Raw genomic sequence first — 17216 nt, 5'->3', positions numbered from 1 at the left:
ACCTCACCCTCCCCTCCCCATAGGTTATCAAAATGTGAACTTTCCCCAAGAAAATAGTAATTTATTTCTGTCAGCTATAGTTACTATATTTAGCTTTTTGGGTAGCATTACGTCTGAAATTTATTAATAATATGTGTGTATTTTTGTAATTTTATAATTATATCAGCCTTGTAGAAATCTCATTCAAACCTCAGCTTTTGCATTGGTTGTAGACATCTACAATTCAATGTACTGGGACCCCTTTATCACTATAGCGCAAGCATCAGCTTGAAGCAATGATTTATTTCTCCCTTGAACACAAAACTCCCATTACCATATTCCTCCCTAACTTTGTTTTAAACTCTACTCCTTGATACTAATTACCCCACCCTCTCTTCCCATTTCCTCTATCCAAAATTCCTCCCCTTCCCTATTTTATTGATGCCTTTTTAAAAATTTCTGCGTATATACCAGTGCCAGTAGCCTTTCCTTGTAACAACGACGACAAAAATCAAACAAACCAAAAACCCAATTAAACAAAGCCAATTGACATATGGTCTGCATCTGCAGTATATTCAGTTTTATCCATAGTCCCCCAGCTCTCCAACTAAAGAAGGGATATTCATTTCCTAATATCTTCTCTGGAGTCAAGATTGATTAGTATAATTAAATAGTGTTTGCCATTAGCTTTTTTGTTTATATTGTTGTAATAATTGCCTGTAATGTTTTCCTGGTTCTACTTAATTTTATCTGCGCCAATTCATACAAGTCTTGTTTCTCCGAATTTCTCATATTTTTTCCTTGCAGTGCAGTAATATCTCATTAACATTTATTTGCCAGTACTTTATTTAACCAAATTGATGGGCGTCCTATTTGTTTTCAGTTTTTTGCTATCACAAAATGTATTGCTAAGAATATTTTGATATATGATTAGATTGTGAGCTCCTTGTGGGCAGGCATGGTCTTTTGCCTTGTTTTATATCCCTGGCACTAAGCACAGTGCATGGCGCATAGTAGGCACTTAATGTTTATTGATTGATTGGTTTATGGTAACTTTTTGTCTTGTATCACTTTGGGATACTTTTTTTTTTATCAGTAGAGATTCTGGCTCAAATGGTATGGACATTTTAATTTTTTATTGCATAATTCCTAATTTCCAGAATTTACAGCTTTTTCAAGGATGTATTAAGTGTGCCTCTTCTCAGAACTTTTCCAACATTGACTATTTTAATCTGTCTTCATTTCTTTAGTTTTATTTTTATGGCTATATCTAAGACAACAAGTTTAGGGCAGGGAAGAATGGTTAGTAGCATAATTCATTGTTCCTAATTTACTGTTTTTTCAAAGCAAATTGTTTAAAGGTTTTGCTTGGATTATTATGTGCTTTTAGTCAATAACATTTTAAGTCATAAAAAATCAGACAGTAATTGTTTTTCATGGAAGAATTAGGGTGAAATATGCTGAATAAATCAATCCCTAGTCCTGAGAACAGGAAACATAAAGTACAGTTTACAAAGTGCAGAAAGTATTCTTGTCTCCTTTTGTTAACTATTCTTTTTTTGTTCTTTTAATAATTTATTTATTTTTAGTTTTCAGCATTCACTTTCATAAGATTTTGAGTTTTAAATTTTCTCCCTCTCCCTTTCCTCCCCCCTCCCCAAGACGGCATGTAATCTGATATAGGCTGTACTTATATATTCATGTTAAACATATTTTCACATTAGTCATAATGTATGGAAGAATTAAAACTAATGGGAAGAACCATGAGAAAGAAGAAATAAAACAACAGAAAAAAAGGAGAGCAAGTAGTATGCTTCGATCTGCATTTAGACTCCATAGTTTTTTCTTTGGATGTGGATAGCATCTTCCATGATGAGTCTTTTGGAGTTTTCTTAGATCCTTGCATTGCTGAAAAGAGTATGTTAGTTATTCTTAAATTTGTGTCTGAATATACAGGTACAAAGTCAGTTTCTCAGGCTCATGTGATGGTAATAGCAGTGGGTGACACAGCAGTTGTTATCAAGTCAACCTTAAATGTTTTCTCAATACAAAACAGTGAAAGGGTGGAAGCCCAGACACAGAACAAAGCAGAAGTTGGCCTCTTTCCTGTAGAATGGATTGGGTTGATCTATAATGGTTAATTTAATTATACTTAGATATGATCTCCTTTATCAAAGATTTTAAGGAATCAATGTTTTCTCTCTGTAGCTAGCAAAATGTTGGACTCTTTTCCCTTCTAAGACTTCTTTGTGCTCTGCCTGCCTATGTGAGGAATTTTCAAAATGGTTATCATTAAATTCCCAACATTGCTGTGGGGAGGGAACAATTCAGTAGTGAGATTGTGAATGATAGACTTTTTGGTGCTGTTGAGGGTTGACTAAAGGTGAATTATACATCTTTAATTTGTATAATCGTTCTTATCGCCTTTTAACTGCTAGTTTATTTATTTTTTTTGGCTAGGCAGTGGGGTTAAGTGACTTGCCTAGGGTCACACAGCTAGTAAGTGTTATGTGTCTAAAGCCGGATTTGAACTCAGGTTCTCCTGAATCCAGGGCCAGTGCTTTATCCACTGCACCACCTAGCTGCCCCTTTAACTGCTAGTTTTATAGGTTATTTGTAATGCTCATTTATGAACGCAGAAGTAAAGTCTAAGAGAAATCAGACTGATAACGTGCATGAGAAAAATCACTAAATTAGGAATTAGGAGACTTGGTTTCAAGTCCCGGTTCTACTACTAACTAGCTATGAGACCTTGAGAAAAGTACACTGAAGCTCTGTTTCCTTATCTGTGAAGTTTAAAGGATTGGATTGCTTTCCAAGTTCTTTTTCAGTTCTAAACATTTATAAATTCACAAGCCCATGATGATTTGTTATTAGAATAATTTTAGGGCATTTTCCTTTGTGCTTTTTCTTCTATATGACTTGTTTTGTAGTTTGGTGGATTTCGATGCTGTTGTTGTTTGGCTCTTTGAATTGAGGTATGTGATCAACATTTCCCTAGTGCTGTCCTTTGGACAGGATAATTCATTCACTGTAAATATTTTAAGGAACAAAGAATTTCACAGTAGTACTCGGACCTCTCCACCCTCCCTCTTCCCTCCCTTTCATTATCTGACCCATGTTTGCTAAAATAAGGCAGCTGATAAAGTCACCGTAGAACTTTTTGGTAACAGTATGTATAGCGGCAGAGCCAAAAGGATTGCTTTTTTCCTGATGGCATTGTTACAACCCATGTGATTGCTAAGTGATTCTTACAGGCAGATGCCCATGCTTTCTTTAAAAGTGAAAAATACTAGTAGTGTGAAGAAAAAGGATCATTCTTTTCTCATGCGGATATTGTGCCCTGCTGTTTTGTAGTTCCTTTCAATTAAGACACTAAATGGAGTTATTGTAATGAGGTACGGTATGTGTACTTCTCGAGTACACCAACAAACCAAGATAGATCCGCTGCATCCTTGGAATGTGTGCTCATCAGTTCACTCAACGCAGGAACCATTCCTTGTTTACTTCCCAAGAATCCAGATTGATTTTGTTGATTCAGAATGGTTTGGTTAAAGTGAATTAGACCATAAATAGCCCCAGTTCCCTGTAACTTATGTAGAATATCATATCTTGAAGTAGATGTCCTGCAGACACCTTAAATTCAACATGTACAAAAGTGAATTCATTTCTTTCTCCCTCCAAATTCTTCCCTCTTCCTTAACTTCCTTTTCACTATGTCAGTGGCACCATTATCCTCCCAATCACCCAAGTCCATGAAGTAGACTTCTTTCTCAGCTCCTCTCTCTCTTTTACCCTCTATTTCCAATCTGGTATTAAGTTCTGCATACACCTATGTCTGTCTTCTGACACTGCCTCCGGTTTGGTGCAGGACTTATCACCTCACCTGTGGACTGTTGCAGTAGCTTGCTGGTTGGTTTCTTTTCCTTAAATCTTGCCATTCTGGTGCATAAGCTATCAAAATGATCTCGTTAAAGTGAGAGTCTGACCATCTCATCCCTATTCAGTAAACTCCAGTGACTAAGTTTCACTTCCAGGATCAAATGAAAAATCCTTTGTTAGGTATTCAAAGTCCTTCATAACCAAACCCCTTCCAAACTTTCTAGTCTACTTACACCTTACTCTCCTTCATATACTCTGTGATCTAGTGACACTGGTCTCCTTGCTGGTCCTCCTACCTGACTATCTCTTTTGCATTTTTCTCTGACTTTTCCCCACACCTAGAATGCTCTCTATCCCTGTCTCTGCCTCTTGGGTTCCTTGTTTTTTTTTTTCCAAGTCTCAGCTAAAATCCTACCTTTTTCAAGAAGCCTTAATACTAGAGCTGTCATGCACTTAGTACATGTTTTGTTGTCATGACTTAACCCTCAAGGTGGTCCTGGAATAGATGTGGTTTTGAGTAGACCCTGTGTACCAAGTTAAGATTGAGGCTTTCATTAACTCTTCAGAAGCATATTCCTGGGTTCCTAGCATGAACTGAGGCAGTAAGCAGTCATTCTTTTCTCATCTCCTGATTCCTGGAGCTTGAGTCTTTTCAGTTTCTGACACATCTTAATGAAAAAAAAATTTCTGAAATAAAAATAACATTCCTGTGATGCCAGTTATTTTAATTATGAGTTTATCACATAGAGAGCCAATTAAGAACCATAATATACTAGCACATATTTATATAACATTTTAAGTTTTACAGTATATCTTAAGAGAAACTTAGGAGGTAGGTAATGAGTTAGTTGCATTATGCCTATTTTACAGTTGAGGAAACTGAGTCTCAGGTTAATTGACTTGACCATGGTGACAGATCTAGCAAGTGGCAAAATTAAGACATATACTTGAATCTCTCAACTTTAAAGCACTTGTCTTTATTATGCTATGCTGAATTTAATGGAACAACTGGTTACATTACTTGTTTTTGCTTATATTTTTGGATAGGGTAGAACATTCAGGTCTTCTTTAAAAATTTGGATGAATGTTTTAGAGAATAGTCTAGGAAGAGAAATAAAGATAGAGACTAAGTGATTGACTCAGGCTTGTATATTTAATTTTTTCACTTGCCATTCTGTTAGAAGTAGGATATCTTTGTGTTAATATCATATGTGCAGAAAATCAGGAAGGGTGTCTTTTCTTTCATAGAGAGAAGTGTTGGAGAAGTCTTACAAGAGAAAGAAAAAAAAAACAATAAAAAAAAGAGGCAGCTAGGTGGCGCAGTGGATAGAGCACCAGCATTGGAGTCAGGAGGACCTGAGTTCAAATCCAGCCTCAGACTCGTAACACTTACTAGCTGTGTGACCTTGGGCAAGTTACTTAACCTCACTGCCTAGCCAAAAAAAAAAAATCAATCAAGAGAGAGAAAGAGCTCTGATGCAGTGAATTTCCATTATTAGATTCAATTTCAGAGTATTTATTGAAACCCAGTATAGATATGTATGTCTGTATATATGTATAGACATATGGGTATAAATATTTGTTTACTACCAGATTGGGGTAGATAAACATATCTTTATAAAATGCAAAGGCTGTGAGTATTCCAACTTGATAAAAGACTGCTAAGAAGTCACTTTTGCAAACTCATATTCTAAAATAATCTAAATAAAAGGGGAATCCAAATAGGTTGGGGGGGATGTTGTCATTTATCTGTAAATATACAATTATAAGGACCTTAAGGAGGATGAAGCATTTTATATGTTGCGTATATTAAATATATCACATTGAATTTTTAGAGTGATATTCAGTTATTATTGAAGAAATTACATCTCAGATGTTTCTCAATATGATAACATTTCCTCAATATAATTTTAAGTTGATTTTTATTATGTGTGTCTTCTGTGGATTTATCATGCCCCTTTGGGAAGATTCTAACCCTGTATGATAGCTGTGGTGGTGGATGAACTGATACCTATAGTATCTATAATGAGGACATGCTCACAGATGTTTCCAACATCTATACACATGGATTCCAGATTTATTGGATAAAAATTCACTTGTTTCGGTATAGTGAATACAAGATTATTTTTGTGGTCAGGAATGCTTGATTTTAAGTCTTTCACTGATATTTAGGAGCTGTGTAACCCTGGGCAAAACACTGAACTTCTTTGTGCTTCAGGCAGAACTTTACCTTACTGGTATCAATGGAGTGAAGTTCTACCTGTGTAATTTTCTACATTGAAGAAATCACAGGTCAGGAAAAAAAAAACAAAAACAAAACAACACTACTAAACCCAGATATCACAGTATAGGGAACATAATGTTATTTATTTAAATAAACTTTTTTTTTCTCATTTGTAAATGCAAGAATATTATATTCATAATTTATCTCCATATCACTAAGGACATGAAATCAGTGAAATATGAAATCTGGCTCTCAGCCATAATCCCTTAAGCAGCATTATTCTTTAAACACTGCTGTAGGGCATGGACTTGGCAGTGGGTACTTTATAAAATCCTTCTTTTCCAAAATCTCATTTTTTAACTTCTTAGTGGTAAAACCTACTCCATTAAGTCCTTTGTTGAGATTTTTCTTGCTGATTAGATCTTCTGGGGCTGCAAATGATTCTTATATATTCTTATGTACTAAAAGTAGTTAGTGCTTAATAAATGAATGTTTGTGGAAAGTGTACTAGCCTGAGATCCCTGGGTAACCTTTGGCAAGATCTTAACCTCTTTGATCAAGGGAACCAAGGAACATGCATTTATTAAGCCCATATGTTTGTTAGGCACTGTGCTAAGCGTTTATTTACAAATATTACCTCATTTGATCCTCACAACAACCCTGGGAAGTAGGTGGTGTTATTGTCTCCATTTTACAGTTGAAGAAATTGAACAGACTTCGGGTTAAAAAGCTTCTCGCTGGTCACACAGCTAGTAAGTGCTTGAGTCAGAATTTGATCTCTGGTCTTCATGACTGCAGGTCCAATGCTCCCCATTCAGATGTGCTACCTAGCTCAATCTGAGCCTTAATTCCTCTTCTTTAATATAAAGATAATTATGTTACTTAACTTTTTTTTGAGGAAAGACTTAGTCAAAGTAATCAATAAATATTTATTAAACACTTACTGTAGAACTGTGCTAAAAACTATAGAAATAAGTGTTATTGCTGCTGTAAGGGGATGGTTGTTGATTGGTGGATTTTCCTGATCAATTCTCCTGTAATTACTGAATGAATGTGTGTGTGTACCTGTGATAAAATTGTTGCTTCCTTTTTTATCTGAAATAAAATTGATAGTTCATTAGGAATTTATAATAATTTAAGTAGTTTAAAGGTTTTTTTAGGATTATGTTAATTGAAAGAAAAACTTTTGAGCAGTATTAAGATTTATTTTCTCTAATGTATGTGAATGGATAAACAAAGTGGATCATCAGTGTAATTGACATATTTTAATTTAATTTTAATACTTAATTATAATGAATTGAACTGAAAAAAATGTTAGATGATTTATTTTATTCTTTTCTTTGTAAATTTCAAATATCTTTTTTCTTTAATTTCTTTTAGTTTATTAAAAACTTATATTTTCATTTGCTTTAAATATTGTACATGATTTTAAGAGCCAGATGCTCCACTGAAAGGACACTTTTGCATTAGAATTTAACAAATGAGAAATCCACATGTAATTAACTCTCACTTGTCCTTTTGGATTATTTATGGTAGAATGTTAATTCCATATTGATTTTCCCTTGCCACTTTGAATTTATGGGTTTGCTCGTTCCTCAACTCCTCAGCAATTGGTACATATGAAGGAATACAAACTAATATTAATATTGGCCCAAGGGAAGAAAAACATAATTGGAAAGATTAATCTGCTGCCAGGAAAAAAATCATCATAATGCTTCTCATAGTCAAATATTATTTTATTTAACATTACCAATGACACTTTAATCCTAGTATTATAAATAATCTAGAGTTGACTGTATTTTAAAAATATTCATGATCTCCCATGAAGGAATTATGTGTGTTTGTGTGCATATATCCACAGGTGTGTGTATATGTATGTATGTATTTGTGAAAGTATATATAAAGTACTATAATTCTTTCTCCAGAAACCTGGGATTTATTCATCACATTCTCTTTTGGAGTATTTTAATCCACATTTATGTTAAACTTCATTGTTACTATTGCTATTATTATTTCTAGTATTACAAACTACTTTAATTGCTGGAGGAAATTTAAAGGTATTCTCCAAGGACACAGTTCTACTTGTTTTTATCATTCTTGACCTACCTTTTCTTTCTGCCAAAGTATTGTTTCATTCTTTTTATTAGTAACTTTTCAGATTCCAAGCCATCTACTTAGAATTAAATACATCAGAGGAACATTATGGAATAGGAATATTTGTTATGGGAAAAAATATGTTTGTTAGGAAATAAATAAATCCTCAGAAATTGCCTTAGAGGTCTAAGAAAAGCACATAGTATCTTCTTCACATTATTAGTATTTCATAGTCAGCAAAAATTAATAAGTCAGCAGTGTATGGTAAGGTGGATAGAGAGCTGACCGCAGAACCAAGAAGAACAGATTTCAAGTCCTGTTTCTTACCATTACTACCTTTGGAATTGTGAGTAAGTTATCTAATGTTAGATAGTTCTTTAAGAATAGAGATTGCAAAGAATGATAGGTTGTTATAAGAGTAAATGTGGCATACCAACTCAAAACTAACAATTTTAATTCAGATGGCCATAAAAGTTTTAATAGAAATCTATCTACACATTAGCTTATTCTCTCACCAGGCTGCACTCTGGACTTTTCTACCATGTCCTAGAAATTTCTTCATGTTGGAAGATTACTTTGTTCTTGGAATTCACACACTGGAAGAACCTCTCTGCACCTGTGGTCTCTCTCTCTGATTGGATGGTTCTTCCCAGAACTTGCATGTCTGGAGGGTGCCCAGGACAGCTTTCTCTTCTCATCGGGATGTGCTTTCATTATGCCCCTGCACTTAGTACCTTTGTCAAACCCCTTTAAACTTCCTCATATGTGTCCTCTTCTCCTCCCACAATCCCCCTCCCAACCCCTTTAGATATAAGCTCCTTGAGATCAAGGACTCTTCTTTTGCTTTGTTTGTATTCCTAGCACAATGTCCCTGGTAAGCAGTTAATAAGTATTTGTTGACTGACTAATTTTCAGTTTCCTTGAGAGTATTTGCTAAAATTGTGAAGATGCCCACGGGAATGATTATATTACCAGTGGTAGTTCTGGGAGTTGGTGTTTGGGACAGAAGTTTCTGAGTATGGTGCAGGTTGGTTGTATGTTGGAGTTAATTCACAAATGACACTGCTTGTGTAACCTTTTATCTTCAGTCTACAGAAAGGCCATGAATTCTGACCAATATAAGTCTCAGCAGCTTATATTAAGCTTAGATTTGAGGCCTGTTGATCTGGGCACATGTGAGAAACTATGATGGTTTGTATAGGAATTTTTCATAGACTGTATAAAGGATTTTGGATTTTAACAAGTTCTAGGATCATCACTGATCCTTGTGAAGAGTGGGAAAAAAAAAGGAAATAGTTGCTTGGAAGACTAGTTTTTATACTTACATGATTAATTTTATTTTGGTGGGGGGATGGTGGGGGAGGGAGAGGGAGACCTGTTAGTAACATAGCCTTAGCAATTTTTCACTGAATCACTTTGACTAGTATAAATAATGTATCCTCTTACATCAATGAGTTCATGACCATTTTGTAAAATATATAAAGCCTGACTATTTTGTCTTTCAAATTTGAATACTGAACACTAGTTTAAGCCCCTTTTCTCTCTCATTATTTACTCTCACTGTTATCTCTTCAGCTCTCATGGATTCTGTTTTTCCTTGTAATTTAGATAGATCCCCAGACTGCGAATTTACTCCTCACCTCTCTCCTGAGCTCTAATAGTTTATTTTCAATTGTTAAATCACCTCCTGGATATCCATGGACATGTCAGACTCTTCAAAGAGATGATAGATTTAGAGCTGGAGGGAACTTCAGAGGTCATCCAAACCCAACCTTCTCATTTTAGAGATTAATAATAATCATACATAACACTTATATAGTGTTTACTCTTTTCCAGGCATTGTGCTAAGTGCTTTATAGTAATTTAATTTAATTCTCATAACAATACTGGGAGATGGGTAATGTTCTCATTTTACTGGTGAGGGAACTGAGGCAAAGAGAGATTAAGTGACTTGCCTAGGAGTCACACAGCTAGTAAGTATCTAAGGCTGAATTTGAGCCCAGGAACTCACTCCACTGCCACACCGAGCCAATTCTAAGGCCCCTAGAGTGGAAGGGACTTGGCTAAAGTCAAACAAGGTATTCATTCAGTGGCAGAACCAGTTTTAATCCAGATTTTCTGATTCTAATGTATTATCCCTATTTGATTGTGTTTTTGAATAGTCTTCCTAAAGACTATTAAGAATTATTAAAAACTTAAAATTAAGCACTAATATAGCCAACTAAACTTTCTTAGTAATTTTTTACATTTAAATTAGTTATTTTAAATATATAACAAAAAAAACTTTTCTGTTACTCCTTCTAAGTCCCCATCAATATTTTACATTTGTTCATTTTCACTTTAAAAAAAAAACCCACCACTATTTATTGAGACAACAAGATGGTAGAGTGCTGCGATTGTCAAACCTTGGATATCAGGACCTCTTTGCATGTTTAAAAATTATCAAGGACTCCAAAGAGCTTTTGTTTATGTTGGTATTTATTTTATATTTCTATTTCTATTTATTTATATATACCAATATTTATATTGGTATTTACTGTGTTAGAAATGAAAATGGACAAATTTTTAAAATTAATTAAAATAACAGCCTATTACATGTTTAAATAAACAACATTTGAGTGAAAAATAACTATATTTTCAAAAAATCATAAGAGTGACATTGTTTTAAATTTAAAAAAAAATCTCTTTAATGTCTGGCTTATTAGAAGGTAGCTGGATTCTTGTGTTTGCTTCAACATCCAATCTGTTGTGATGTGTTATTTTGGTTAAAGTATATGGGGGAAATGGCCTTACAGATATGTAATTGGGAAAGAGAGATAAGAATTTTAATAGACAAATGACATCTTAGTATTATTATGAAATTAATTTTGGCCTCGTGGACACCCTGAAAGGTTCTTGGGGTCCCCTAGGATCCCTAACCTTTGGGATAGTTGATAGCCCAACTTAAGTCAGGAAGAAGTGAATTCAGATCCTGCCTCAGACAGTTAACTAGCCATGTGGCCTTCAGCAAATTGCTTAATGTCTTTATACTAAAGTTTTCTCATATATAAAATGAGAGGCTCGGACTTTATGGTCTCCAAAGTCCCTTCATCCTCCAAATCTATGGTCTTATTATCTTACTTGTGAAACCTACTCTTCACACCCCTGTTTCTGTTGAGGGAAACACCATCTTTTCTAAGTTCACAGTCTTATGGTTATTCTTGGCTTTCCTTTTTCCCTCAATCCCCATATCTGTTCAGTTGTCATGTTAAAAAAAAAATCAGCTGTCACAATTTATCTCACATTATTGTCTCTGCACCCACACGGCTATAGGTCTAATTCAAACCTTCCTTCCCTTTCACTTAAGAGTTTTAAAGTTTGTTGTTGCAAACCCAGGGCCTAGAACAGTGACTGGCTCGTAGTAGGTGCTTAATACATTCTTGTTGAATTGAATTGGATCTTTTGTCTTTAGTAAATTGTTTACAGGTTTTTTTTGTTTGTTCGTTTTTGTTTTTTAAGCTAAGGCAAGGACACATAAAATAATTTCCATTAACATTTTCTTAGGGTACCTGTGTGACTGTTGTTTGGTGTCCTTATTGTGTTTCTCATGTGAAAGAGATTTCAATTTAGAGTCTTGTGTTAGTTGTGTTGGATAACATCAGACTGTTATTATGGAATAGTATATTTTCCCCTATTTCTTGTGGACTTTGTGCCTGCCAAATCTGCTTTTGCAGATACTTATCCTCATTTCTTAGTTTAGCAAAGGAAAATATGGCATATGTTTTTTTTTCTAGTTGTGCTCTGTTATCAACATTTCTATGTTCCATTACAAAAATGGAGTAGTGCAAAGTAGGGCATCTTGAAACATGAACATAATTAATTTCTATAGTTTCTCTTGCCTCTAAACTTCAGCCTTATTTACTCTCTTCCAGGATCTTGAAGGCATATATGTAATAGAGAAGGGTTTGCTTCCTTAAAGATTTTGAAAATCGCAGAAATAGGAGGGACCAATTTGTAATAAGCATTGCATAGCTTTTCCACATTGTATTATAAATATGGCTAATCAGCCAAATTATAAGAGAGAGAGAAAGACAGTCATGAGAGACAGAGGAGGGGGAGTGGGGGGACGGAGAGAGAGAATGTCAAAATGCCATAATATGTTGCAGTTTGAAAAACTAACCATTTGTACCTCCCTTAATTTTTTTGTAATAACTTGGGATGTCTCACACCTACTAATTCATCTTATTAGAAAGTGTCTTGTATAATTTAGATTTTTTTCTTAAACACAATAAAACAACATTAAATGTAGTGAAACCTCCAGACTCCATTATTTCAGAATTTATCTAATGACTTTAATACTGGCTTGACTGAATGTTACTATTGTATTAGCAGAAGAAAGTGTTTCCTAAGCAAGTTAAGTATCACCACTCCACCCCCATTCTAGGGGTTTAACTTTGAGAATGAATTGGTGTCAAACACTTTGGAGTCAACAATTTGCAATTTAGCGGTAAATGTTCTAATTCCTAATATACATACAGTCCTTAGAACACACTTAGCTGAAGGACAGCTTTTGCTATCTATTGTTTCTATAAATATTTAAGTATTTGAAAGTGACAGAACTTAATTCCTTAAAATTTTTTAAAAAAACAGACTTTTCATTAATTTATATCCTAACCATTAGTTAGTCCAGATCAGTGCTATATTTTGGTACTTAAAATAGAGATGGATAGGAAGAGAAAAATAATAGTAATTGGGCAATAAGAAAAAAAAATTGTTTATTCTGCATCAGCTAAATAATTTACAAATTTAATTTACGATTAAAAATGTAAAACCATTGGAAAATGCCAACTGTTCCCATATTAATACATACATATATGTGTATATGAAAAGCCTCTTCAGAATGGGAGAGAGAGGCTTAAAACATAAACAAACATTCTTTTTAATTTTATTAAATCTAGCTCTCCCAAAACAATGATTTTTAGTCTTTTTGGCTTTTTAACACCCTATCGTTGATTTCATAACATCTCTGAATTTGTCTTCAAAGTGCTAAATGCATGATTTATTTGCACGTGTATGTGAAGTAAATAAAAATTAATTTTATTTGGGGAAATTTTTGAGAAATTTGCAGTACTCTGTGTGAAATAATTGGAAGGCACTCTGTGGCACTATTTGGAATCACATTATCCCAATGAAATATTTTTATTTATGAATATTACTGACTTTCTGTATTATGCGTAAGTATTATACAAGATATATTAAAGACATTTTCTGCTCAGGCAAGCCATAGATCTCTGTCTGGAGCAAGAGTGGCGATAAGATATTTTTTAAATATCCAACTTGAATTTGAGACATTGCAAATGACAGTGAATTTGAGTTATATTTATTTGGTTATTTTATTTATTGTTTCTTTTTTACTCTTTATATCCTCCTATTGTTTTAATTAGTCTAAGGCTTAAGCATCTAGAATTTCTGTTGTCATGACTCTAAGAGTCAAGGGCAAGAGCAACATATGTTAGCTTTTAAAGCAGGTGAATTATTTTATAAAACCATATTAAAAATAACATCACTGCACCTTGTCATTTTTATATTGGATTCACTTCCAATTGTAATGTTAGTATCTTCCTGCCAACTTCCAACTGAAAACCTGTAATTCTGACAGTTTCACTATATCGAGACTCCAAAAATCTGGCATAATCATTATCACTAGTTTCAAGTTGTATGTGGTTTTGCCTGAAAGATGTAATGAAAGAAAAATTCTTTTGTGATGCTCGGTAAAATATTTCATGACTTTTCTTGTCTGGAATTTCTCCATCGAATGAAATTGCTAGAGAGAGGGCTTCATCTTCATAGGTGAGTCCAGGCCTCCTCTAAAAAAAACAACAAATTATCTTTTGATTGGGAAAAAATGATGGCTAAAAACTGTAGGAATTTTATCGGGAAAGGCACTACATAAAGTACAATTACTGTACATTGTATTTCATTCATTAGTAACTTGTACTCTGGGCAAATTATTATTACTGTTTTTGTATAGTGTTCTTGTTAGATTCAAATGAATTAATGTATGTAAAGCTCTAGCAATAGTCAATTGCTAGTATAGTTGTTATCATTACAAAGTTATCTTGTCAGTGTCCAATTTTAATGAAATCAAATTAAACCATGGGAAAAGAAAATATTTTTTTACTATAAATAATTTTAATGAGTGCCTCAGTGTACTGCATATAAATTTTATTAACTAGAATGCAAATACATGCTGAATTGTTATCAGATGTGTACCTGCTAGTCACCACAGGAGGAAATTTTTGACTTTTCTGTGCTATCTATAACCCTTAGGCAGCAGCCTTGCCCATATTGTGGCGAGGTGATGATTTTACTTGTAGGTGGCTCTTCAAGTACAGTGCCAAGTTGTATTGTCTGACTGACAGGTACAGTTACATGCTTGGGAACCTCAATAGATCTGGGATTTTTTCTTCCAGAACATTTATTAACATAGTTAGAACTCCTGAAGAAAGTTAAAGGGACTTCATTATCGGCATTATTTAGTTTTCAATCCCTAATCTGATTTAATGTGTAGTACTTTGGAGAGTCTGAAGCTAATTGGAACACAGTAGTTTGTCTATTCCATCTCCTGTACCCCAAGTTCCCCCCCATTTTTTTTCTTGCATCATACCCTGAAGCATATTCAGGGGAGAATGTGAACGTTAAAATATAGATATTACAAATGCACTTGTGAATTTTCATTAAGATATTTGAGTGTGAGTTTTTGATTTAGCTGTTTTTATGTTTATTGTTATATGGATGGCTGTTTAAAAAATTCAGTTTAATTTAGATCTTGGCACTTGATGGCTTCGCAAGAGAACATACTAGCTGATGATTTAGTATGAGAATTACTTAGCTGACTCATTTCTTAATCTCTTGTTTAAAATATCTTAATTGAGAATAGGCTTTAACTGGTAGAAGTTATATCTTAAGAATGTATGAAGACAGAAACTTCGCCATGTGAAAAAATGCAGCCTCTCAAGTAACTTAAATATTTGTAATTTCAAATCAGTTCTTCCTTAGTTTTTCTTATTATTCTTTTGTTGCCTTTCATCCTATAGGGTACAGCTGCCCTTGAACTTCGTAGTTTTTGATCATTCATGTGCAGCCATCAAATTGTCTGTAACATTTTAAAACTGAAGCTTCATGGTGTTTGTGAAATAATTTCATATAAATGTTTGGACTTTGGTTTCTTTAGAATGTGATGCTGGTTGCTGTATGAAGAAAAGCATAATTATAATTCACAGACTTTTTGCCTGAAGCCTATAGGACAGATGCATCTGATTAACTTTGGTGAAACTGGCCTGTTATTGTAATGTAGATGTTTGCAGGGTTGGGAGGCTATTTTAAAAGGCATGCATGATTTTTTTTAAAGAGACAGTGAACATTTTGCAACAGATATTCTACCTCAGACTGCTTCATTTTTGCGAAATTTTATTTTCTAGTGGGACTTCTCCATTAGCCTGTCTGAATGCAATGCTTCACACCAATACTCGTGTAGGGGATGGGACATTCTTCAAAATCCCTGGGAAATCAGGACTTTATGCTCTTAAAGTAAGTTGGATTCTTCTGCAAATTTTATCTGTTAATTTATGAATACATTTTTACTAATTTATAAGAAAATAGAATAGAAACAAAATTAGAGTCATAGAGAGGAGCGTAGTGTATTAAGCAGGCATTGACCCTAAAACTTAATCATTTTCATATGTTTTAGAAAGCAATTGCAAATGAGAATAAGTTGACACTTTATTTTTCAGGAAGAGTATCTCAGTTCTTGGTTCTGACATATGGCAAAAAAAAATTGTTTCTTGAAATGTTTTTATTTTTTCAGAATTCTAGGTGGGAAGTTCTTGGATTGTAAGCCACTTCATGATGATATGTTGTTTGTGAAAAAAAAAATTAGTTTTTTAAAATTTGAAAATAGGATGATCCAGAGGAAATAATAGTAATTAAATCTGTAGACTTTATAGTAAGAGTGGAGTAATTGAAAAAGAACACAAGATACCTGAAACTTAATTATTTCAACACCATCAATTTTCTTTTTCATTAAAAATCTAAGTTAACTAGAATTCTTTTGGCAAAGTCTTATTGCCTTTTTTTTTTTTTGCTTTAATGGCCTATATTTTGAAAGAGTAAAATCGGTGTGACCTTTATTACTTACAATTTTAAAAGGCAAGATTTTCCCTTAAAGGTTGATGGACAGTATTTATAATTTATTATCTTATCTTAACAAGATTTTTATTTTTTAAAAAAACTCATCATGCTAAAAGATACTTTTGGTTGTTATCCAGATATTTTCTCTTGGATGCTGAATACCAGGCTGTAGTCATTATATTGGAATTTTTTTAAAATTACAGGGTTTTTTTTTAAAGGAGTTTACTTACTTGTTTCTCCTTTACAGTGAGTAACCTGGGCATATAGGTCACTGACTAAACTCTAGAATCTTTTAACAATTTTTTTTTTTGGCACAGGGAATGAGGGATAAAAGAAGGAATACAAAATAAATTTACTTTGTGTATATGTATGTTGGAATAGAGGCACTTAAGTTATAAATAGGTGATCTTTTAATTTTTCGGAAGTCATTATCAGTTGTTTTATTTTCAGTTTTTTTTTCTCTTAAGTAATGACTGTTACAGATGAAGGTAATTACTATTGAAATTCAAAATCGTATCTTGTGATAATTTACTGTACATATTTTTAAAATATTATGAATATTTTGAGTTGCTAATTTGTATTTTTTTTCCATTTCTCTGCCTTATGCTGTAGAAGGAAGAATCTTCATGCCCGGCTGATGGGACATTGGATTTAGGCTGTGAATCAGAATTAGATGGCACCGAAATGGCTGAAGCAAACAATAGTAATGGAGAAGAAAATGGAGGTAGGTGTGAAGAATTTCAGGAAATGTGACCTTGTTCTGTTATGTATTCTACTTGTTTGCAATTATAATAATTTGTTGAATATGTTTCAAAATGGTAAGATTTAGTAAAGAAAAATTTTTTTTCTATATCCTTACATTTTAAAT

General features: G+C 33.5%; 1 protein-coding gene across 1 annotated transcript in view; it reads left to right on the top strand.

The window, feature by feature from the left end:
* ASXL3 (ASXL transcriptional regulator 3) overlaps window positions 1–17216 on the top strand; it is a 224618-nt gene that overhangs the window by 61824 nt on the left and 145578 nt on the right. Inside the window, 2 exon segments of the mRNA XM_020992582.2 lie at window positions 15640–15748; window positions 16961–17072. Coding sequence (XP_020848241.1) covers window positions 15640–15748; window positions 16961–17072 — 221 coding nt within the window.

The sequence above is a fragment of the Phascolarctos cinereus genome, unplaced genomic scaffold, assembly GCF_003287225.1.
Source record: "Phascolarctos cinereus isolate Bilbo 61053 unplaced genomic scaffold, phaCin_HiC Scaffold_4;HRSCAF=312, whole genome shotgun sequence".
Lineage (NCBI taxonomy): Eukaryota > Metazoa > Chordata > Mammalia > Diprotodontia > Phascolarctidae > Phascolarctos > Phascolarctos cinereus.
Note: the sequence above shows the minus strand (reverse complement) of the source record. Positions and strands in the feature narration are given on the sequence as shown.